Genomic DNA, 25,420 nt, shown 5'->3' with positions numbered 1-25,420 from the left:
AAAATTCAAGGAGAGTTATAATTATCAAAGGTCTAAGCAAATGTCATACAAGTAAGACATTATGCAATAATTTTTTTCCTGGAAGAAGGAAGTTAATTAGGAAAATGAAAAATTGTTGATTGGAAGAATCTTTTGTGCTGTATTTCATAAAAAAGTACACTATAAGTGTCAGTTTGGGAAGATGAGAATGTTCTGGAGGCAGATGGTGATGATGGGTGCACAAAGTAAACGTATTGTACTTAATGTACACTTAAATATGGTTAAAATGGTAAATCTTGTATTATGTATATATTACCACATAAAAAACGTATACCAATAAATTACACTACTTTTAAAGATTCATATTAAAACATACTCCTTCATTTTAAGCTAAGTGACACTCTCATTTCTGAAAATATTCATGTAATAAACATTCTCCAGAAACTCAGTTTGTGTTCTAAATTGTTTAACAAATTGCTTGAGCTTCTCTACTACAGGATCGGCTGGAGAAAGGCACAGAACGTGGTGTTAGAAAAAGTAAAAACATCTTCTTTAGCCAATGGTATTGGGTCTTCTTGTTTACAAAATCATCATACAAAACATGCTTTCAACGAGTTTGAAAAATGGAGTCTCAACTGATGCCTCTAAAACTGGAGATTTATTAGATTACAAATGGCTCCACAAAACTGAAATCTTGAGGGCAAGGATGTTTTAGTAATTGTGCAATTGCCAGAACCAGGCAGTAGATGGCATTTTTGTAGGCACCCAGGGCTTTTGGAATAAAATATCTTGTAAATTCCTACCTTGAATCTCGTCTGTGTGTATAAATATGAAGCTAGCTCTTTGGTTTTCTCTACTTCCCAGGCTAAATCTCACTACCAGATGTCCAAGTTAATTTTAGTTTGGCATCTTATCTAAAATGATCTTCCAAAATGTGCAGTAGTAGTAGTAGTAGTAGTAGTAGTAGTAGTAATGACAATAATGATAATACCCAAACGACTGATTCACTCTAACATCACAAAGAGAGAAAGTTCTAGGAAGAACCTCACGGATGGAAGTCTAAAATTGGGAGTCATCAGCAAACAGGAATATTTCAAGTCATGAGTCTAGATGAAAATAAACATGGAAATCAACGTTTAGGGGTACAGAAGCAGAGCATGGTTTGGAATAGTTCTCCAACAAGGAATAACCTATCCTCTTGTGCTTTCACCAGGCTTCACTTTGCCAAAACAGATCTATCTCATTCTTCAATAACTCGACCTAATAACCACATTTCCTCGATTCTAACTTGTGCTTTTTTAGTATTACTATCATTGAAAATCAAAGTCCTGTCCTCCCCTCCCCCTTTTCTCCCTCTCCCCACCCCGGAACACCTGCTATTAAACTGATGGCCTATTTTACAATTGAGAAAATAAATGCACTAGCTACATGTGATTTTGCCTACAGGGTAAAAACTTCCAGCTCTACAGCCTGAAACTTCTCTTGCAAAGGGTTTTTTCAGGTAGTATCTTACTGGTCGTCCCAAATTTGTGGGAGTAATGGGGAGGAGAGCTAACCCATCCCCCCGCCCCCCCCCCTTTTTTTCCTTCAGAAAAGAGGTGAGACACAAGGCGGCTCTAGCCGCTTGTCTGAAGTCTGTAGCGGAATCACAAACCCAGAGCCAGGTCCTCCTGCACCCAATCCTAAACTGGATTCTGAAACTGACAAAAGTTTGCTATGTGCCCCCCTTCAACCCGCTCCGTAGCAGAGCAGAGACCAGCACAGCTACCCCATGGAAGGCTTCTGGCCTCACCCTAAGTCCCCAAGGTCAGTGCCCACAGCATATTCTTGCCCCAACCGTCTGACTCTGGCTCTGATCGCTTACGGGTAGTTCTCATCCACTGGAGCAGAGCTGGGAGGTCTGCTGGAGCCACCGTACGGAGTAGCTGCAGTACTGCTTGCCGAGCTGAGCGGAATTCCATGTTGGAGGAAAAAGCAGAGAAGGGAGAAGGTTCGCACTGCGCACGCGTAGGCAGAGGCGGGTCCAGACACCTGATTCGACCCGGGGTGGAACCCGCCTCCCTAGGCTGCGAAAGCCCTAAGTCCCGCCCCTTCTTTGGAGTTTTCACTTGCTCCCGGGAATTCCTACACTCAGATATCCCTACACCCCCGTCTCTCTTAGCTGGTGGTGCTCAGCCAAGTCATTTTTTCTTAAGGTGGCGCCTGGAGGCTGGACTTCTTTCCTGAGATCGCATTCCTAGAGAGCTTCCTATCTTAATACTAACTTTAATGCCGCAGTTATTGAGCGATAGAAAACGCATGTCAAAAGCCAGTCAAAGCAAAGAAACAAATCAACAAACCCTTTCGGTAAACGCACTGAAGGAACGCGGCGGGTGCCCCGGAAGCGGAAGTGCATCCTCTTCATGAAAGGCTGGACTACGCCGAGTGGTGACGTTACCTCATTGGGCGGAAGGTTCGGTGGCAGTCATCGGTCTTCCAGCTGGTGGGAGTTGGCGTCGCGGTGCTGGGCGTTGGGACCCTAGTTTATGTGGGGTAGCACCTGTCTGGCTGATCCCCGCTTTCGTTGGTTTCCTCCCACGGCGTGGGGGCTTCGCGAAGGACTCCCCGGCCCCTTTGGGTCACGGCTGTAGCGGTGCCTTTTGCGGTAAGTGTCTGCTTTTTCCCGCTCAACACTACCGACTAGCAGCTAGGGGCAGCCCTAACCCTACTTAGGGGGCTAGACACTGGAGGGAGTCGGCGTCCTTGGCCACCGGCTGTCGTCACCGAGAGGAAGGTGCGCTGGCGCTTTTTCATCTCGTATTTCCCATCAGAAGTTTTATTAAAAGATGCGCTGTGACCCTTTTTAAATTGTCTTCAGATTTACCCGAGCCAAAATAAACGTAAGCAGTTGCAGGCTTGACTTTGTTTTGCTGTCGTGATCAAGGATTTAGATGTGGCTACTTCTCCGAAAATCTTTTGACTTGTACCAGATTTTATTTTTCCATGTTAACTTGTGCCTAATTAACACATTGTTCCGCCTATAGTAGGCTTTCAAAAATGAATAAGGGATACCAGTTCAGTGCCATTGACGACTTAAAGTATACTGATGGCTCTTTCCGTAGCATTTGGTGCTGCTAACCATTTCTTGAAGCTCTTTCGCCTATTGGCGTTCTGGATGCTATTATCACCTAGTTCTTTCATATGTTTCATTCAACAAAATATTTACTCATTCTTAGCTATAGTGATACAGAAATTAATGACACGAACCCTGGCATTGAAGAGCTAACAGTACGGTGAGAGAGAGGCACATAAATAAATATACATTACACCAAGATGAGTAATGAGAAATTCTAGTAAGGCATAAAGAGCCATGAGAGCTATGGGAACACAGATGAGAGTGTGCTACTTAGGAGATTTGTGACCCTGAGCAAGTTGTTTTTCTGATCTAGCCTCAGTTTCCTCATCTACCTAATAAGCTTAGTATGAAGATGAAAGATTAGGTAAGGTGTTTGGTACAGTGCCTAGAATACAGCAGTGGTGGTGCCAAAGGGGAGGGGAAATATTTCCCTCAAACCTCTTTCCTTTGATTTTTTGATCTGATCAATTAGTATTTTCCAACCGAATGTGAAGTACTGTGCGAAAACATCTTCAAGCCCTCCTTCAAAGAGATTACTCCTGTAACTCCACCTGTCTGGAAATTCTGGACCTGCCACTGGAATACAGTAAGATACCCATTAAGTGGTCACTTTTCTTTGTTTTCAATTGATTTGCTTCTGAATGCCTTCGGAGAGGGAAAGGGAATTAGTAAAAGCTTCTATCCTTTTGATTATTCTCAGTCTTCGTTGACTCTCTCCTTTTGGTTGGCCCTTCACCATGGCTCTAACCCAAATGCTCTCCTTGAGAGCTCTCATCTACTTCCATGGTATTATCCTTGTATGCCAACCATTTCCACATCTTTTTCTCTAGCCTCTGTTTCATGAAATAGTTCTTTAGTTTCTGCAAATTCAATAGGTCTAAAACCAAACTCACTCTGTCCACCTTCCTTTTTTTCCCTTTTTAAATGACATACGTCCTACACACAAAAGTGCATAAAAGCAGGGATTCCTAGTGTACCTTTGAGTTTTGGCCCCATGTTTCTAGTTAATTTTGTGATATTTGTTTGTTCAGTTTTAAAAAGGATAATAAAATGAGCACTCAATATCCAACCTAGTAGAAGAACATTACAAATAACCTTTAAAGCTCCTTGAATCTTTTCTCTATTAACTCTTTAACTTTCAACCCAGTTCTCTTTTTGCCTTCCATTCATTGGTTAATGGCATCACTAGCCACCTGGTTAGTCAAACTAGAGGACTTAGAGTAATTTTTGCCTCTGTTTCTCCTTCATTCTCCATAACCATTTGGTCATTAGGTCCTATAAATTCTGCTTTATGGTTAGCCCTTGGCTTGAGCCCCTTCCCCTCATGTTCTTCAAGCCCACATCTCTTGAATAGACTTTTGGAGTATGCTCCTTGCCCTCCCTTCAATGCATTTGCTACATTGTCTCTAATTTTTAAATTATAGAACAGATTTTTCATTCTCTTGTTTCCCTTGAGGAGTGTTGCTTCATGCAGTGATTATTAACCCTGGCTGCACATCAGTATAGCCAGTGAAGTGTTTCAAAACGTAGATGGCTTGTTTTGCTCTCCTAATCATGAATTTAGATGAGGCCACTTCCCCCATAATCTTGTGATGTTACCATCCCTAGAGATTGTGATTGAGTATTTAATTTTTAGCTGACAGGTGTTAGCTGAATGTCACTGAAATTACCCATCGCTTGAGCATATGCCTCATCCCTCCTCATCCATATTTTCAGTCTGTGTTCTTTTCAACTTCAAGGCAAACTATTTCCAAGGAATTCTTTTGACTTTGTTTTAATTTTCCTCTTGGTAACAGTTTACATAAAGATTCTTTTTATGAAGGACTTGACAGACAAAAAGTATCTTAAAAAATTGATTCCCATTGTTTTTTGAGTTACTACCCATTGTTGCTTATTGAATTTTTGGTATACCTTTTATATTAAAATGAGTTTTAAATTCAAAAACAGAATTATTTTAATAAAGGGAATATTTCCTGATACTACTTTGGTGCAAAATAAGGCAGGGAAGTCAGTGGTGGTATGATGCATAATTTATCTTCTGAAATTAACAGAGGAGTCTTGTCTTTGTTAACTTGATGTAGTTTATTGATTTGGAGTTAGAACTTTTCTCATGCTGGTACAATTCCTGGAGCACATAGTAGGTGTTTAATGAGTGACTAAAATGAATAAGTCACAACTCCATCTCAACCTCTAGTATAATATCATTCTAATTCTCACAGAGCATTTTGAAAAGTAATTAATTTTCCCCTTAACAAAAAATAATACTCTTAGTCATTACCAAAAACTTGAAAATTGCAAAAAGATATAAATTAGAAAATAAAAATTACTAGTTATTCACCATCCAGAGATGACAAATATTATTATTTTCTAAAAGTTTTACTGAAATAAAATTAACATACCATACAGCTCACCTAAAGGGTACAATTCAGTGGTCTTTAGTGTATTTGCAGAGCTGTACAACCATCACCACCATCAATTTTAGAACATTTTCATCACTCCATGAAGAAACCCCATGCCCACTAACACTCACTCCTCATTTTCCCCCGTTTCCCAGGCCCTAAGCAACTATTAATCCACTTTCTTTCTTTACAGATTTTTCTCTTCCGGGCATTTCATATAAGTAGAATCATGTATATTCTTTTGTCACTGGTTTCTTTCATTTAGCATAACGCTTTCAAGATTCATCCGTGTTGCAGCATGTGTCAGTACTTCATCTCTTTTTATTATCAAATAATATTCCATTTGGTGGGTATACCACATTTTATTTATCCACTCATCAGTTGAGGGATATTTGGCTTTTTTTCACTTTTTGGCTAGTATGAATAATATTGCTAATGACCATTCAAGTACAATTCTTTGTGTGAATGTGTGTCTTCCTTTTTCTCACACGTACCTAGGAGTGGAATTGCTGGGTCATATAGTAACTCTGCGTTTAAAATTTTGAGGAATTGCCAGACTTCCAAAGGGCTGTACCATTTTACATTCCCACCAGCAGTGTATGAGGGTCTGATTTCTCCATGTTCTCACCAACAGTTGTTATTATAGCTATCTCAGTGTGGGTCAAATGGTATCTGATTGTGCCTTTGATTTACGTTTCCTTCGTGGCTAATGCCATTTTTTGGATATTAGTTTATACAAGATACGATATATGCAGTTTTGTAATCTGACTTTTGCATATAAGCATATTTTTAGCATTAGCAAGAATATTTACAAAAGATTTTCCCTCATTTCTTTTTTCCTCTTCATTCCCCCCAAACCATAATTCTTATGAAAATTTGCCTAAATTATATGCATAAAAAATAAAATCTATAGGAATGTATTCCAGAGTATTATTGGTGGTTATCAGGGGACAAAAGAGGGGGTAGGGTTAGGGGAATTATATTTCTACCTTTAATGTTTCTGTAATGTTTGAATTTTTATAACAAACGTGTATCCTCTTGTAATCACAAAACATAAAAGTGACATTTCTTTAGAGGACTAAGTATATTCAGAATGAAAAAATATTCCTAAATTTAAAGTCATTAACATTATATTAGTTATTCAGATATAATTATTTTACCAAATAAAATACCAATAGGCCACTTTATTAAATAGTTTACTTTTCTATGGTTCTAGACTATGAATACATATGCTATGCAGAATTTAAAAAATATATATATATACACACACACACATATATATATATATATTTAGTATTATAGTCAAGAAAGCAAGTATTGGTTTGGGCTATTGACTAGTTTATAGAAAAGTATATAATATAGAAGTCATTTTTCTAAAGATATTTACTAATAATAGTATATTTGTATATTTAGTTCTTTAGTCTAATATTGATCCAATAAGTTAGTCATTGACTAGGGCTTAGAAGAACTTTTTAATAGGCATTTTCATTATAATAAGATTCGGAATCTCTGATCATTAGGATCTGTTTATATAATCTCAGATCAGGCAAGGTTCTGGCAGGATTATTTTTAACTGCTTATGTAGAGAAAAGTGGCTGTTTGGACACTCCAGCTTCTATTGAATAATAACCAGGTACATGTAATTCGCACTAAATGTTAAGTATTCTGGGGGAGTGATTGCTGGGTAGTGGGACAGTCACTTTAGTAGTGTTCAGAAAATTTCCAGTTTACTCACACTTCAGTTAACGTTATAGGGAGAGCCAATTGATATCATTCAAGAAAAGAAGGAAAATAATAGTTAATATACTGTGCACTTGCAGGCAGTTTTGTACATATTATCTCATTTAATCCTCACAACAACCTTTCAGGGTAACTACCTTGATAATGGTATTATCTCCATTTTGCAGGTGAGGAAAGTGAGGCTCAGAAAGATTAAGTAACTTGCCCAAAGTAACCCAGCCAGTATGTAACAGAGCTGGGATTTGAATCCAAGTCTGTCAGGCTTCAAAGCCCATGCTCTTTCCAGTACTTCACACTGCAGCAGGTAAGTATGATACTTGGCCCTGTGCTTGCCTTATTTAGGGCACCCCAAACTTGAGACTGTTTCCATCACTTCACAATCCAACTCTTAGCCAGACTCTGTTAGAAGAACATGTGATGGGCCAAGATCAGTCCTTGCACATCCTGACTGCAGTGGTACTTATCAGTTCTTTCTGGACATTGCAATTATTACTCTTCCATGAAGAGGAATGTGCATCTTTGCTTTCAAAATATGATTTCCTTTCTTGTAGTATAGCAGCAAAATTCATCCCAGGAGTTTGCCAGCAGGCGTATTCAACCGTATCGTCTAAAGCATCCATCATTCATACTCTAGGACCTAAGGCTCTGTACCCAAGGGACTGTAGGAAGTCGTTATGCTTTTTTTGTAGGGAATGGCTGTTCCATTCCTTCACCTGCTTATATGGTAAAATTGTTGTGAGGGTGGAATGAGATAATAGATGTTAAACTATATGAAGTACTATATAGTAATCCCTTACCTTTCCAACAGCCCCATCTAAGTAGAGATTCTTTTGTGAAACTCTAGTACAGGTATACACATAATTATTTCTATAAATCTTTTTAGTTAGCAGAGAGAATTTTGAGTGAGGGTGCTTAAATAGTAAATTATTCCAATTTGAGATATAGGGTTAGCTATTAACATTAAAAAAGATATTTTGTATTTTAGTGTGCATATTAGAACAAGGCGAAGTTAATTTTTAAGAATCTTGTTGGAAATTCTGAAAAGTTATAATAAATAAGGCAAATGAATACTAATTGTACAATATCAATTATCTAGGTCATTGATTTTTTTTTTGATTTGTCATGTTATCTTCATTGGTTTATTTTAGTGGTCTTTTGAGAGAGATTTGTAAGGCCTTTCATGACTTTCGTTCCCTAGTCTTGCTTTTTCCCTAAGGTCTTAAATACATCATTCATCCATAAGGTTAATTTTTACTAAAGGCTTACTACATAGGCTGAAGATAAATGAAGCAGTGAGCCACGGAAGAGAGCAAAAGAGGCAAAAATCCCTGCCCTCATGCAACTTACGTTTCAGTTTAGGGAGCTAGACTGCAAATAATATACAGTTGACCCTTGACGACAAGGGTTTGAACTGCATGGGTAGCCTGATGTGCAGATTTTTTTCAATATAGTACCTGTATTTTCATTTTACAGACTTTTAAATTAAGTGTGGGGATAAGTTTGTGTTCAATTAGAGATCACAATATGTGGAATCATAAGAACTAGGGTTTGAGTCAATTCTATCCAAACTGTTTCAGCTTCCGGCCTTTGGGTGAGTCAGTTTCTTTGTTTTTGAGGCACAGATAGCAGTGCGTGGATTTTCTGTGGAAGGGGTCAGTGCCACTAACCTCCCTTTGTTCAAGGGTTAGCGGTAAGTAAATCATGTTAGTTGGTAAGAAAACAATGAGAGAAAATGAAGAGAAGGGAGGCTGCAGTTTTAAACAAGTGATGAGGGAAGGCCTCATTGAGAAGTTGCATCTGGACAGCAGCAGTCCGACAGAGATGAGGGAGGGAGCCATATTGTTAACCAGAGGATGAGCATGCCAGCTGGTGCTAAGGCCCTGAGGTGGAAATGCGTAGCAACAGCAGCAAGTAACAGAATCCTCGGGGAGGGTGAGGAGAGGGCCTTATAGTCCATTCTGAGGACTTCACCTCTGCGTGAAATGGGAAGTCGTTGAGGTTTTGGACGGAATTTTAATACCAGAGTTTTCAGAAACACATCCTTGGAAATCGCAGGGGAAACACTGTATTAATAAAAGGTATTATTAGGGGCTTCCCTGGTGGCGCAGTGGTTGAGAATCTGCCTGCCAATGCAGGGGACACGGGTTCGAGCCCTGGTCTGGGAAGATCCCACATTCCGCGGAGCAACTAGGCCCGTGAGCCACAACTACTGAGCCTGCGCGTCTGGAGCCTGTGCTCCGCAACAAGAGAGGCCGCGACAGTGAGAGGCCTGCGCACCGCGATGAAGAGTGGCCCCCATTGCCACAATTAGAGAAAGCCCTCGCACAGAAACGAAGACCCAACACAGCCAAAAATAAATAAATAAATTTTAAAAATAAATAAATAAATAAAAGGTATTATTAGATATTATTCCCTTACTGAAGTGTAGGTTTTTGTAATCAGGCAAATATATTTTAAAATATGCTACCAATAAGTACTTACGTAGGAAAACTGTATTGGAAAACTTCACAGAATTTTTTAAATTTTTAATTTAAAAGAGCCAGTCAACATGGGAAGATAAGTTAACTAGTGTAGCTTTTTAAAATGGAGGATGAAAAAATAAATAAATAAAATGGAGGATGATCTGTTTATGACATGAACTCTAAAAAAGCTAATTGTGGTGTCATAATTAGGATTATATTACTCCTGGTAATGCAATGGTAAAGGAGATAAACTGAAACGTCTATCAGATAACTGAATCTTATCTCTTACCTGAAGAATATTTACTTATGCGATAATAATTTGGTATAATGAGTATGGAATAAGAAGTTAAAAGTTCTGCATTTTTTTCTACGAAGTGGTTGCTCTTCCAGCTTAAGTAACCATGTAATTGTAAAAAAAAGAAAATTATGGTAAGTACATCTTTTCAGCTCCATCAGGTATTGGTAATAAGTTTTTAGGTTATAATTTACCAAATTTTACCTGAATGGAAGTGTAGTGTTTAATGTAGAGCTCAACCTGGAATATCTCTTTGCCAGTGATAGGTCCTTGAGTGTCTTTTCCCTTCCTGCTTCTTTTGGCTCCCCTCATCTTTCCACTTTCTCTATGTTGAATGAGTCAGCTCTTTTGTCCTTCTGTTTCTATTATTTTAATCTTCTGTTTACTCTATAGATAGGATCTAGTCTAGGTAATCTTGGTTCACTACATTAGACCAATTAGCTTGGAAGAGTTACCAAAACAGCTGTTTTGAACACTGAACTTTTCTGCCAGTATTGTTTATATTTCTTAACCTGGTTTTCAGAGCCCTTTACAACCTGTATTTCCTTCTAACTATGTGGCCCTCTGTCCTGATGAGAATGTTTTATTTACTGTCTTCAAAATAGTACTCAATAATCTATAAGTAAAATGTATACATAAAATATGAATATGTCCCAGGCTTTTCCCTGTCTCCATTTCTGCTTATGCCATTTCACCTTCTTCAAACTCCCTTTTGTCCTTTTCTCCACCTATCCAACTACTACCCTATTTCAGGATCAAATTCATGTTCAACCTTCTCAATAAGGCCTGTTCTGTCTACTTGAGCTTATTTTTTTCTCCTTTGAATTTTTACAGAAATATTCATTGGCAGTTGACCATAAAATTTTATTGCTAGTTTGAACTACTACTTTTCTGGTGTTAGTCAAGGTTCTCCACAGAAACAGAACCAATAGGGTATGTGTGTGCGCACACACACACACACACACACACATAAAAAGAGATGTGTTATAAGGAATTGACTCACATGATCATGGAGGCTGATGAGTCCTAAGATCCACAGGGTGACTTGGCAAGCTGGAGACCCAGGAGAGCTCAGCCGATGGTGTATTTCTAGTCGGCAGTTTGACAGGCTTGAGACGCAGGAAGAGCTGATGTTTCAATTTGAGTCTGAAGGCAGACGAAAGCCTATGTCCCATTGAGAAGGCAGTCAGGCAGAGGAATTCCTAGATTCACTTTGTTTTGCTGCTCATTCATGTGCCTTGTCTTGCTAGCTAGTAGGTAAGCAACTTGAGGGCAGGAAATACCAGTCATATTTGCTTGCTTACCATCCATGAATCCTTGCATCCTGACTTACATGTAATAGGTACACCTACCTATTCTATAAAACCGTAACATTTTAGAGCTGGAAGGGGCCTTGGAGGTTATCTTGTTTTAGAGTTGGGGAATCAAGAACAGCTTTTTAATAATACACCTCTTTCCTTAGTTTTTAGAAGAATGAAATGAGATAATGCAATGTGCATGAAAAGTTAAGTGATTTACTAATTTTAAAACTTTTTTTTTTTTTCACTTAGAGCATAAATCAAAATAGTTGTCCTTTAATTAGACAATATTCCTGGGTGGAGATTTCACCTTTTTCTTTGCCTTTCTCACCCTTTTTTTCATTTAAAAATGTATATAACACATCAGTCAGTTATTCATATTTACAAGTATGTCCAAAGTGAATACATTTAATTTGAGATGTCATCGTTTCTTCAAAGCATATTATCTGACATGTTAAATTTGCTGATTCATACAGAATATTCCAGTTAGGTATTCAAATATAAGGCATCATAACCAAGTGGTAGCTTCAGCTTCTGGACCTGACAGTATTGAAGATGCAGGTTGAGGCTATAGAAGTTGAAGTTACAGTATCTAAACACTAGAGTACTTTAATTTGAATTTACTCTTCTTTAGAAGTCTTCAGTTATGGGAACTGATGTTGATTGTTTTTAGATGTTTTAATTTTTTTCCTTCCTAGAGTTTCTTGTAATCACGTCTTAAAGCCTTCAGGATGGTACTAGCAGACCTTGGAAGAAAAATAACATCAGCATTACGCTCATTGAGCAATGCCACCATTATCAATGAAGAGGTATGTAAAATATGTAAAATACATGTGATTGTACATCATCACTAGCATTGGAGATGGATGATTAGTAATCTCTGTGTAAATACCAGTAGATAAAACCCAGAAATGGATACACTAGGTAGCGTTTTTTATTGAGAAATCAACTATCTTAATTTCAACTTTCAATAATGAATTACCCCCCAAAAAACAAAACAAAAACCACCTTAACTTACATGTAATAATGACGTACCTTTTATATTTTGAAAATGGCTTAGACCTGGAAATATACTTTTGCTTTCTCTCTTGACATAGGCCTAAAACTTTAGTATCCTGCTTCTTCCTTCTTGGCTAGGCATGCATGTATCTGACCTTTTCTCCTTGACTTTTATTTAGCATTCTTATGAAAGGCTAGTATTTCCATCTTGGCTACTTTGATTCATTTCCTCTGTAATCCTCATTCAGTTTTTTGGAAATTTTGTAAGCTGACTCCTTATATGGTATCTGAAATACTTTTCCTCCAGGTTTTATTATTTTAAGTTTAAGGTATTTCTTTCTCCCATTTTTTTCTCCACACATTGTATCTTAATGGTTTGTCAACTGAAAAAAGAAGATTATAGTATACTTTATATTTTGTGGTACCAATGGGAAAGTACTGAATTTGGTTTTAGAAGACCTTGTTTAACATCCCACTAAACAAATGGTAGAGATTTGAGCAAGTCAGCTTCAGATTTCTTAATGTATAAAATGAGAAAATAGCATTTACCTTTCAAGATGATTTTAAGGATCAAATGAAATAATAGATAAAAAGTACTTTCTAACTTGGAGGTTTAAAAAAATTCTAAGATAGAATTTGATGTCAACACTTTAATAAGCTAATGGAATTAAATAATTTGGGGACCATCTTTGAGCTCGGCTAGTCCAGACTCTCATTTAACAGCAACGGAAAGTCAGTTTCACGTGTTTATTTATTGGAAGAACCAGGGTTAGAATCTTTTTTCTAATTCCTGTTTTTCTAATTTCCCTAATTCCAAGGCTTTTTCTAATAATTATTATTAAGTAATAAATCATAATTTAAACCATTGTTTAGCCTTTGAAATTCTGAACAAATAAAATAACAGCTTTCCAAACAATTTTCCCTGTTGCATAACCGTTATGCTGTTTGTGTTTATGGTAGGAAAAAAAAAAAAAAAAGAAACCAGGGAGAAGAGGTTGGTGGGAAGTAAAATAACGGATGTTGCTTGAATTGGCAGTTTCTCTGTTCTTGGTGCTGTGCTACTAGGGAATTAACAAGGAGAAATCCCTCTAATGAGAGATCAGTTCCATTTTTATCAATCCCTTTAATGAGGGATAGAGTAATCTGATAAGCCGCTGTATGACATATGACCGAAGTTGATGATGAGAATTCATTCAAGAAGTAATTGAGGGCCTACATTTTTGCAAACATTTTTGCTGGCACCAGGGCTGTAACAGTAAACAAAGTAGACTAAAATTCCTGTCCTCATGGAGCTTACATTCTAATCTGTAAACACTTATTTCCATGAGCAGCTAAGGGGTTATCTTTTTTAGAGATTTTATAGCTTGTGACCTTTTAACCACAGTGCCTTGCACCTCAACAAATATGTGATGATAGTGAGTTATTAATGGAGGATAGTTTCCTTTTCAACTTTGTTCCTCTGCTCTGAGTGGAAGTAGTAAGGCTGCTAGGTCAGACTGAGTCATTTTCTTTTGTCACATTTTTTGTCACATTTTCCTCCATGATAGTCCATGATAGCAGATGTTGTGAATATACAGTGCTGCATATCAGCAACAGGAATTCAATGACATAGAAAACTTCAATGGCAACATGTATTGTGTAGTAACTTTTTGATTTGTATATTGTCTTTACTATTATTACTTTAACGTAGGGATAAAATTGTGACGGTTAATACCTGGTTGAATAAAACGAAATGGAATGTCTTTTTTTTTGGCCGTGCTGCATGGCTTGCGGGATCTTAGTTCCCCTACCAAGGATCGAACCCTTGCCCCCTGCAGTGGAAGCTCAGAGTCCTAACCACTGGACCATCAGGGAATTCCCTGAAATGTCTTATTTTGACAAAATGACTAGACATTTAATAAGATTCTCTCTCGAAGACTAACTGAGAACCTTTCCGCCCCCCAATGGTGTAGTATTGTTTTTATTAATATGAAGTTATGGTAGTATATGATTACTGGTCAATCATTGTTTTTGTATGGTTGAAATGATACACTGGGCATTTTAAGTTTTTATTTATTTATTTGCAGGTGTTAAATGCTATGCTAAAAGAAGTATGTACAGCATTATTGGAAGCAGATGTTAATATTAAACTAGTGAAGCAACTAAGAGAAAATGTAAAGTAAGTTAAATTAATCAAGTAAAAAACAGGCAAAACTAAATATAGTTTACTGGGATGAGGAGCTAACTAGAAAAGTCTGCTATATTTTGAAATGTTTTTGCTATACAGCACTGGGAAATAACAGAACTCATATGTTGGAAGACTTTGTTTATAGTGCATTTCCATTATGATGGTTCAGAGAATAAACTACATGTGGCTTTCATTTAATTATGGATTTCTTTCCATTCTACTACTCCTTTATCTGAATGGATTCAATCGTATACTGTATAGTATTTTAATAGAAAAGCCTGTTAACAATTTAGATTCATCATAGAAAAGTGGTGCCATTTTAATCCTCTTCAGACTAAAGATGACATTAATCAGCCTCCTTCATTATTGGAGAATTGTATTCTTTTTTGTCCCCTTTTGGTTTCTCTGTCCATATTTGAATAAAGGAGTAACGTGTGTGGTCTCAGTAATTGTGGTAATTGGGAGGGGCACTGACTGGGACAGGGCACATAGAATAATTGAGAGCACCTCAACTAGCTGCTTGAATCCTAGCCCTTGTCGTGCTCAGGCCATCCCTCCTTTTCATATTGTCAGACTGGGTACTAAATAGAGAACTACTAGCATTTAAGCATTTAGACTACAGCAAGTAGTCTTATTTTCTGCTAGGTGTGAACATGTGTAAATTCTGTATGCTGCCAGAAAAATAAAATCAATACTTTACAGTAATATGAGGACAAATAAATACTTAGACTTTCAAAAGAAAGCCTTGAAAAACTAGCAAAAGTCTTGCATCTAATATTTTATGGTAAATTCTTTATGATATGGACTTATGACTCTGTAGTAATTGTATGCATGTTAATTAGAAGACTATTAATATGGATGATTGAATATTCTTACATTCTTTGGGGCAAAAGCTAATTTTGTTTTTAGAGTGTCTTAACTGACTTTTCCCCCTTCTACCCTCAAAAACCATCATCATGAAGGTCTGCAATTGATCTTGAAGAGATGGCATCTGGTCTCAACAAAAGGAAAATGATTCAGCATGCAGTATTTAAAGAACTTGTGAAGGTAAAAGTATATCTAGCTTGTGCTGTGATTTTCTGTAGACTCACTACATTAGCACTGCAAACAGTAATACTGTTTCAGAATACTTTTTTGTGTTTTTATAGAATATCTATCTGTATTAAAAATATTAATTGAAGGATTATTAACTTTTCTGAAGTGGCTTATTTTTATCATAGGCTTTCCTGAATGCAAAATTCTGAGTACAGGTATGAAGGCCAGTATTATTCCTGCAAAAAAATGCCAAAGCCAAGTTACAAAAAGTAAAACTTCACTATATATTAATTGATGGAAGAGCCTCTCTGAGTTTATCCTCTTTTAATATCAAGTTTTGCCTATTGAGCGTCCTGCTTTTGTACAGAAAGTCACTCTTGGCAAGAGTTCTTTTCTACACTTTCATTGTGTCAAAAATTCCCTTTGAAAAGATCAGATATCCCTATTCTTGCCTAGATTTTAGGCAATTTTGAATTAGTGAAGTTTTATTTTGCAAGTTGTAAATATAGCCTTTTGTCCTTTTCCACATTAGAATTGATATTGCTGCTGCTGTTGTGAAAATTATGATGAGAGTCTTAGAGCTTTAGAAAATATGTTTGAGTCCAGTTGTAGGGGAAAAAAAGAAAGGAAGTAAAAAAATTTTTTTAAGAGCAACAAGTATCTGCTAGTGGTCTCGAATATTTTTCCCTATATTGTGTGAATAGTTTCACTTAACTCCTTTGTTTCTAGCAGAGCTGATTGGTACTTTGAAAAAGTCTAGTACCTCGGATGGTTGTGTCATTTCAGTGTAGTCCTGTAGACTAATTAATTTAAAAAGAAATTCAGGAACTTCCCTGGTGGCACAGTGGTTAAGAATCCGCCTGCCAATGCAGGGACACGGGTTTGAGCCCTGGTCTGGGAAGATCCCACCTGCCGCGGGGCAACTAAGCCCGTGAGCCACAGCTACTGAGCCTGTGCTTTAGAGCCCACGAGCCACAACTACTGAGCCTATGTGCCACAACTACTGAAGCCCACGTGCCTAGAGCCCGTGCTCTGCAATGAGAGAAGCCACCGCAACGAGAAGCCCACGCATCCCAGGGAAGAGTAGCCCCTGGTCGCCTCAACTAGAGAAAGCCCGCACGCAGCAACGAAGACCCAGCGCAGCCAAAAATAAATAAATATATTTATTAAAAAAAAAAAGAAATTCAGAACCTAAAAGAGGTCAGGAAATTTATCCAGTTTTCCTTCTCAGTTTGTGGTTGAGAAAAGTAAGACAGTTAGTGGTAGACCCAGGTCTGATCTCCAAACTCCTCACAATATTTCCAGATTGCTTTTCATCTAACACCTGAGGTCAGCACAGGGTGAGTGAACATTTTTATTTTTAGGGGTTGGAATCTTTAGGCAATTCTGGAGCATCAAGTGCTTTGTTAAGATGGCTTTACGGAGTACCTACTTTATTCCAGGCAGTATGCCAAATACTGCTGATAACAAAGATGAAAAAGACTTGACCTTATACTCAGAAGCTCATGGTCTAGGACAGTGGTGTACAAAGCAAGGACAAAACTGTTTTCATAATAACACTAAGACATTATTTGCGTTTTTTCAGCCTTCTTTACTGCAAAAGCAATGGTGGGTAAAACCACTGGGTAAAACTCCCTAGCATGAATCAAGGCAGTGGTACCAAACTATACTAGTAGTCATTGAACTCTTTCCTCACACACACTTCCGGTGAAAAAAAAAAAAAAAAGCCAGTTTCATTTAAGAATGTCTTTGATGGAGCAGTAGAGATTATTAGTAGTATTAAATCTTGACCCTTGAATACACATGTGTTTGTAAGATTTTGTGTGATGAAATGGGAAGTATGCAGAAAGCCCTGTTGCTGTGTACTGAAATTTGATGGTTGTCTTGAGGAAAGCAAATGTATAATTGTTTGATTGCAAGCTGAGCTAGCCACTTCTTTCATAGAACGCCATTTTTACATGAATGAACAACAGACATAATCTGTGGTTATTTAGACTTGGGCCTTTGGCAGATATTTTCTCCAAAGTAAATAAAGTGAGCTTGTTACTTTAAGGCAAATAACTAACAGTATTGTAGCCAGTGATGAAATTCCAGCATTCAAGTGAAAACTAGAAGCTTGAATCTCTACCATGAGTTTCACAGTGTTTCAATATTTAACTTTTCTGGTGAGATCAGTATTGATATTAATAAATAAAATGTTTTGATGTTGTATAGTGAAATGTGTCAACAATGGAAGATCTTCCTAACTGAGTGAACCAATATTCTCTAAGTGACTAATGTATGATGTTACAAAAGCATGTACCAGGATAAGATCGATTCAAAGTCCAAGATAGAATAACAGATTTTAATGTAATAGAGTATGAAAGTTCAGTACTGCTGTTCTAGGATGCAGGAGGAAGAGAAGATATATTTATTTAAAAAAATCATTATTCAATAAAACTTATAGGTTGCAAATAGTAGGTTCATAGAGAGCTGAGTGATTCTGCCATGGGATATAGAGAATGGAGGTGAATATGGGGCAGCATTAGTGTTCTGAAAGGATCTAGGAGGAAGGGCAGTGGATTTATGTTTAAGATAGATTTTGTTCATTTCAGCCCTGTGCCTGGGAGGGAGATAACAAAATGTGTTTTCTTTTCCTTCCTTTTCTACCACATGGCTTTCCTTGAAATTCACGTATAATATGGATTATGTAACCTTTATGGTATCATCTAGCATGGGCTCAGCAAATTTCTCTTAAGAACAAATAGTTTCGGCTTTGTGGGTCATATGGTCTCTGTTGCAACTACTCAGGTCTGCTGTTATAGCACAAAAGCAGTAAATGAATGGGCATGTCTGTGTTCTATTAAAACTTTATTTACACATAGTTGTAAATATGGTCTACGTCATCTGGTCCTAGGACATTAACTACTATTATGGTTTTATTATCATATGGAGATACAGGTTTCAAGCTCTGAACAACTGACTTGGAAATGAATTATTTTTTTAAATGAACTTTAAAAATGCCTCATGCTTGTTAATTTGGGGACTGTCCATATATATATCAATGCCTTAATTTTCCACTGATTGTCATTGTAAAATTAGTGATTATTTTTTACTAGCACTTTAAATATAATAACTTTATAGGACAGCATATCTTTGGCATTGGAGAATTTAATATTTGACTGACCTGGAAAGTCTTTCACATGTAATTTGTAATTTTGTTCATATATAAACATTTGTCAAATTGAACATGAAGATAGGTGCTGTCCCAGTATGGTAGCCACTAGTCACATGTGGTTATTGAGCACTTGTAATGTGGCTAGTCCAAATTGAGATGTGCTGTAAGTAGGAGATACACGCCAAGTTTTAAGACCTAGCATGGCAAAAGGGAATATAAAATATCTTATTAATTTTTAAATATAGATTACATGTTGAATTATAATATTTTAGATATATTTTATTGAGTTAAATAAAATATTAACATTAATATCACTTGTTTTTACTTTTTTTAATGTCACTACTAGAAATTTAAAAATTCATATGTGGCCTGCACATATATTTTATATTTCTGCAGTGCTGTTGTAGTTTGCTCCTTTGGCTCAAACTTGGTCTCACATTCACACTCCAGCTTGTTCTAAAAAATATTTTGAGATCCTTACCTCTGAATTGGTTTGGGAGTATAGGCTTGCTTATGACTTCACCGTGTACTATTTTAAATTCTTAAATTTCACTACGTGTGTACAAAGGGAAATAGAGTTGTATTAGAATGGTAGGATTATGGTTGCCGCTTACATTGAAATGTCTATAAATTACTTTTTCAAGTTAAAAGTTGTGGGGAGAGGGGTTTTGAATGTAAGCGTATGTTAACCTGATTTTATTTTTGTTTTTGGTATGTAGCTTGTAGACCCTGGAGTTAAAGCATGGACACCCACTAAAGGAAAACAGAATGTGATCATGTTTGTTGGATTGCAAGGGAGTGGTAAAACGACAACATGTTCAAAGGTAAATGATACTTAATTAAAAAAACAAAGTCATGGAGAAGATATGTTTGTATAAATCAAGTTTTACGTTAAAGTCAGGATTTGTAGTATTGTTCCTTTACAATTTTGTGTTGCTTGATGTATCTATTATGTTTTTGTAATAGCTCTTTGTAGGATAAGAGCAAAGAATCCCAGAGTCTTTCTCGTGATAGCTTTTTGCAAGAATGGTAGACTTCTATATAACTATGCCATTTCTTTTACCAAAAAGACTGTTCCTGTCCTTTAAGGAGATGAGGATATGATTTTTGGAGAAGTGAACGTGGAAAGTTTACCTTATCTCCTATGGCTCAAGACTCCCTTTTCACAATGTCTCACCCAGTGTAATACGTATGAATCTTCATTTTGCATATCTTTTTGCTAATTTTAAATTCATTATACCACCCCTTCCTCCATAATTGGGTGCCTCAACTTTGTTACAAGATTTTACTTCACAAGCCTCAACTTTGTATAGTTTAGAAAGAAAAAAGGGGAAAGGATTATTTCTTAGAAGGTTATGTTATTGTTCATTTTTAATTAACGTTAATAACATTTTTTACTATGGTCATTTGTTGCTTGATCGTTTTTATATCTTTTGAATGTGACTGTGTGGCACTTAGAATTTAAACTCTTCAGGAAATTTTCTGTATTCAGAATTTAATAATATTACTTTTAGGAGAATATAAGCAGTTTTATTTTACTCCTTAAGTAAATAACAAGTGTAAACAGAAACAATTACTTGTATAATAAATTTGTATTTATTGATTTTTAAAATCTTCCTTTCTCAGTTAGCATATTACTACCAGAGGAAAGGTTGGAAGACCTGTTTGATCTGTGCAGACACGTTCAGAGCAGGTATTGTGTTGAAATTTGAAAATTGTTTTCTGAAATTTGTATTTTCAAGTTTGAGGACTCATTAACTCTATTTCTTAGGGGCTTTTGACCAACTAAAACAGAATGCAACCAAAGCGAGAATTCCATTCTATGGAAGGTGGGTTCCAGTTTTTATTTTTATACTCATGTGTCTCACCTTATCTGTCTGACTTTATTTAATGCTATCTGGTCACATTTTAATATATACTTATAAGCTTAAATCCTTTCTGGAACAAATTAGAGGTATAATTAATACATTGTTATCTTTTATTATTGTAACATGACTCTTCTGACCCAGCCTGATAGATCAGAGCAGATGTTGTTTAGTTTATAATTCTGCCTGTACTTATCATCCTGCCTTGCATGCTTTCCAGCATCCTTCTGCTTCTCTTCCAGTTGTTTCAGACCTATCTGAAGCATTCCTCCATTCAACACACTGGTGAATTCCATATTGTGTATTTCTTTAGTACATCATCTTTGAAAGTTTGTGTTTGATCATCCTAAAATGCTTTATTCTGATCATTGCTATCCTTCATTTGCTACATTACTGTTCAATTAGGTGGTTTGTATATGTTAAAATGACTAAAAGAATCGAGTCAAGATTGAATTTAGAAGGACTTATATGAGGGAATAGCATTTCTTTTAATGTTATTAATATCAATATAAAAAGGTTATTAATATAGAAGGCTTAAAGAAGCTAAAATTTGAGGTAATTAAATGAATGATATCATTTTGTTGGTCTTTATTTTCTACTTTTTGGCTGGCCAAAAAAACTGGTGAACTTTAGCTATGATATGTTCTTTATTTAAATTCTTTTCCTTTTAGTGTGGTTTTTTTGTTTTGTTATGGTTTGGTTTTGGCCATGCCACATGGCTTGCAGGATCTTACTGTTTCTCTGACCAGGGATTGAACCTGGGCCCTTGGCAGTGAAAGCGTGGAGTCCTAACCACTGGACCACCAAGGAATTCCCTCTTTTAGTTATTTTTTTATGATAATGTCTAGCAAGTAGATTAAAGAATAATGTTAGGAATTTTATTTTTAGGATAAGAACTTTTTCTCACATAGATTTAAAAATCAAGGGATAATAAACAGCTCTACCTTTAGGGTTCACAATTTGCAAATGATATAATTTAGCTGATAATTACTTGAACTATCAGCCAAAGCCAGAGCATTGATTTTTAACCAGTATTCTCAGTACCGTTTATTAAATAATCTCTCCTTTGCTTATGTAAACTTTAAAAACATACTACGTATATGGAGTAAAGTATTAGCGGTCATTGTTTCCTCCAGAAGAGATGAAATGAATGGGGCTGGGGGGAGGACTTGAACTGTATCTCCAATATTAAATTTACATATTAGCATTTATTGGGGGGGTGGTAGATATGTTTGTTATAGTATCATTCTTTTTAAAAGAAACACTATTTTAATTAAAAATTTTAAAGAAGTGAAAGCACTAACAGTTTCACTTCCCAATTATCAGCTTGTAGCATGTCCATCTGTGCTTTTTTCAGTGTCTATATAAACAAATACACAGACATACATAGATAAGTTTTAACTGAAATGGACTCTTATGTGCTTTGTACCTTGATTGCTTTGGTAGTGGTTATATATGGGTTGTGTAAATTTGTCAAAGCTCGTTAAAAGGAACAATTAAAATAGTGCATTTTTTGTATGTAAACGTACCACTATACAGTTGATTAAAAATGGGATCTTATGACAAGGTAGTTATTACTCTTGGGAGGGAGTGAGGTGCTAATTATGTTGTTTTCTTGATCTGGGTGTGTTTGCTTTGTGAAAATTCACCAAGTTTATAATTGTACAGCTTTTCCACATATATGTTATACTTCATTAAAATGTTTACTTAAAAATGGGATCTTAATAATTCTGGGCAATATACTGTTTAAGATAATTCTTTTTTATGACATCATTGTATTCCATTGTATGCATGTGTATAATTAATCAATCCCCTTCTTATGAACATCTTTGTTAATATTTCTTTCCACATCTGTAAGTTTTATTTTAATAGTATCTTTATCTTTTTTTTTTTTTTTTTTGCATGCGTTGGGTCTTTGTTGCTGCGCACGGACTTTCTCTAGTTGCGGCGATTGGGGGCTACTTTTCGTTGTGGTGTGAGGGCTTTTCATTGTGGTGCACGGGCTTTTCATTGCGGTGGCTTCCCTTGTTGCGGAGCATGGGCTCTAGGCACATGGGCTTCAGTAGTTGTGGTTCGCAGGCTCTAGAGCGCAGGCTAAGTAGTTGTGGTACATGGGCTTAGTTGCTCTGTGGTATGTGGGATCTTCCCGGACCAGGGATAGAACCCATGTCCCCTGCGTTGGCAGGTGGATTCTCAAACACTGTGCCACCAGGGAAGTCCTTCTTAATCATATTTTTAAATAGCTGGTAATGCTAATTTTTGTCTTCTTTTTCAACATTTATTGCTTCTTTCACCTGCTTATTTTCCTGGGTAAATTTTAGATTTTTTTAATCAAGTTCTAGGAAGAAAAATCTCCCTAAAGTTGTGATTAGAACTACAGTGAAACCAATTAATTTAGGGGAGAACTGACATCTTTACTATACGTGTATAGTTCCATTCAGGAACCTGCTATGTCTTTTTTGTTAAAAAATTTTGTCCTTAAGTATAATCCTTTTCTTCATTTAAGGCTCACATATATTCTTATTAAGTGTATTTCTACTTGATTTTTGTTGTTAATTTAGGGGGAAACTTTTTGTTAACATTATATGTCTTTTCATTTGACAGTATTAAACTATATCAAAAGTTGCCACTAATCAAAAGAAGGCAAATTAAAATGAGATCTTGTTTCTTGATTTTCAAGTTCAATAGAATTTTGGGTTTTTTGTTTTTAATATTTACTTATTTATTTTTTATTTTGGCTGTGCTGGGTCTTAGTTGTGGCACACAGGATCTTCGTTGTGGTGTGCAGGATCTTTTAGTTGCAGCATGTGGACTCTTAGTTTTGGCATGCTGGCTTCTTAGTTGCAGCATGTGGACTTCTTAGTTGTGGCATGTGAACTCTTAGTTATGGCATGCATGTGCGATCCAGTTCCTCGACCAGGGATCGAACCCAGGCGCCCTGTGTTGGGAGCTCAGAGTCTTAGCCAGTGGACCACCAGGGAAGTCCCAAATTAAATAGAGTTTTGAGGATTGTGAAAATGTAGTAAAATAGGAATGAAATTAAAGTTTTGTGACGGACATTTTCCTTTTAAAAACCAAAAGCCTAAATGATCAGACCGTTTGATCCAAATTCAACTTGTAGGAGTATATCATAACAATTTCAAAGAAACAACGTTACTTACTATTCATTTTGGCTATAGTTTTAAGACCAAGAAATTGGAAAACCTTAAATGGCCAACAGTAGGGCATTTATTTAATAAATGATAGCATAGCCATCTGATAGAATGCTATATAACTTAAAAGTCATGTTTTACAAGAATATTTAATGATTTTATAAAATGCTTACAAAAGGATGGCTATCATCAAAAAGAATACAAAAGACAAATGTTGGCGAGGATGTGGAGAAAAGGGAATCCTTGTACACTGTTGGTAAGAATGTGAATTGGTGCAGCCGCTGCGGAAAACGGTATGGAGGTTTCTCAAAAAACTAAAAGTAGAACTACCATATGACCCAGAAGTTCCACTCCTGGGTATACATTCGAAAAAAACCCCCACTAATTCGAAAAGATAATGTACCCCAGTGTTCATAGCAGCATTATTTATAATTGCCAAGATACATCCCCAAACACAGTAAGTTAAACAAAATGAGAAGACAGAGAAATATGCAGCAGATGAAGGAGCAAGGTAAAAACCCACCAGATCAAACAAATGAAGAGGAAATAGGCAGTCTACCTGAAAAAGAATTCAGAGTAATGATAGTAAAGATGATCCAAAATCTTGGAAACAGAATGGAGGAAATACATGAAACGTTTAACAAGGAACTAGAAGAACTAAAGAGCAAACAAACAATGATTAACAACAAATAACAATTTTCCAAGACTGAACCAGGAAGAATTAGAAAATATAAACAGACCTATCACAAGTAATGAAATTGAGACTGAAATTAAAAATCTTCCAACAAACAAAAGTCCAGGACCAGATGGCTTCACAGGAGAATTCTATCAAACATTTAGAGAAGAGCTAACACCTATCCTTCTCAAACTATTCCAAAATATAGCAGAGGGAGGAACCCTAAACTCATTCTTTGAGGCCACCATCACCCTGATACCAAAAGCAGACAAAGATGTCACAGAAAAAGAAAACTATAGACCAATATCACTGATGAACATAGATGCAAAAATCCTCAACAAAATACTAGCAAACAGAATCCAACAATACATTAAAAGTATCATACACCATGATCAAGTGGGGTTTAACCCAGGAATGCAAGGATTCTTCAATATATACAAATCAATCAATATGATACACCATATTAACAAATTGAAGGATAAAAACCATATGATAATCTCAATAGATGCAGAAAAAGCTTTCAACAAAATTCAACACCCATTTATGATAAAAACTCCCCAGAAGGTAGGCATAGAGGGAACCTCCCTCAACATAATAAAGGCCATATATGACAAACCCACAGCCAACGTTTTTCTCAATGATGAAAAACTGAAACCGTATCCTCTAAGATCAGGAACAAGACAAGGTTGCCGACTCTCACCATTATTATTCAACATAGTTTTGGAAGTTTTAGCCACGGCAAACAGGAGAAAAAGAAATAAAAGGAATCCAAATTGGAGAAGAAGAAGTAAAACTCTCACTGTTTGCAGATGACATGATACTATACATAGAGAATCCTAAAGATGCTACCAGAAAACTGCTAGAGCTAATCAATGAATTTGGTAAAGTAGCAGGATACAAAATTAATGCACAGAAATCTCTTGCATTCCTATACACTAATGATGAAAAATCTGAAAGAGAAATTAAGGAAACACTCCCATTTACCGTTGCAACAAAAAGAATAAAATACCTAGGAATAAACCCACCTAAGGAGACAAAAGACCTGTATACAGAAAACTATAAGGCACTGATGAAAGAAATT

General features: G+C 36.4%; 2 protein-coding genes and 1 long non-coding RNA gene across 9 annotated transcripts in view; 1 reads left to right on the top strand and 2 right to left on the bottom strand.

The window, feature by feature from the left end:
- Positions 1-2,047, bottom strand: part of LOC309656078 (uncharacterized protein) — a 44,528-nt gene extending 42,481 nt beyond the window's left edge. For all 5 annotated transcript variants that reach the window (XM_082452246.1, XM_082452245.1, XM_082452247.1 and 2 more), the window contains exon 1: positions 1,844-2,047. In XM_082452246.1, the coding sequence (XP_082308372.1) occupies positions 1,844-1,940 (97 nt within the window). In that variant the 5' untranslated portion in view covers positions 1,941-2,047. The remainder of the gene's footprint in view (positions 1-1,843) is intronic.
- Positions 2,048-2,396: 349 nt separating this feature from the next.
- Positions 2,397-25,420, top strand: part of SRP54 (signal recognition particle 54) — a 41,563-nt gene continuing 18,539 nt past the window's right edge. Inside the window, exons 1-9 of one of the 3 annotated variants that reach the window (XM_082452179.1) lie at positions 2,423-2,623; positions 3,567-3,680; positions 7,401-7,537; positions 11,987-12,097; positions 14,354-14,445; positions 15,417-15,501; positions 19,366-19,470; positions 20,273-20,339; positions 20,418-20,475. In XM_082452179.1, the coding sequence (XP_082308305.1) occupies positions 12,020-12,097; positions 14,354-14,445; positions 15,417-15,501; positions 19,366-19,470; positions 20,273-20,339; positions 20,418-20,475 (485 nt within the window). In that variant the 5' untranslated portion in view covers positions 2,423-2,623; positions 3,567-3,680; positions 7,401-7,537; positions 11,987-12,019. Of the gene's footprint in view, positions 2,624-3,566; positions 3,681-7,400; positions 7,538-11,986; positions 12,098-14,353; positions 14,446-15,416; positions 15,502-19,365; positions 19,471-20,272; positions 20,340-20,417; positions 20,476-25,420 lie in introns of all 3 variants that reach the window. The other 2 variants (XM_082452178.1, XM_082452180.1) reach the window with 2 other exon arrangements.
- Positions 21,423-24,345, bottom strand: LOC309656165. The gene is made up of 2 exons (XR_014261195.1): positions 23,368-24,345; positions 21,423-23,323 (listed from the first exon to the last, which is right to left on the bottom strand). It is a non-coding gene; the product is annotated as an uncharacterized lncRNA (long non-coding RNA).

This window comes from Balaenoptera physalus (genome assembly GCF_965194825.1).
Source record: "Balaenoptera physalus genome assembly, chromosome: 2".
NCBI classification, from domain to species: domain Eukaryota; kingdom Metazoa; phylum Chordata; class Mammalia; order Artiodactyla; family Balaenopteridae; genus Balaenoptera; species Balaenoptera physalus.
Note: the sequence above shows the minus strand (reverse complement) of the source record. Positions and strands in the feature narration are given on the sequence as shown.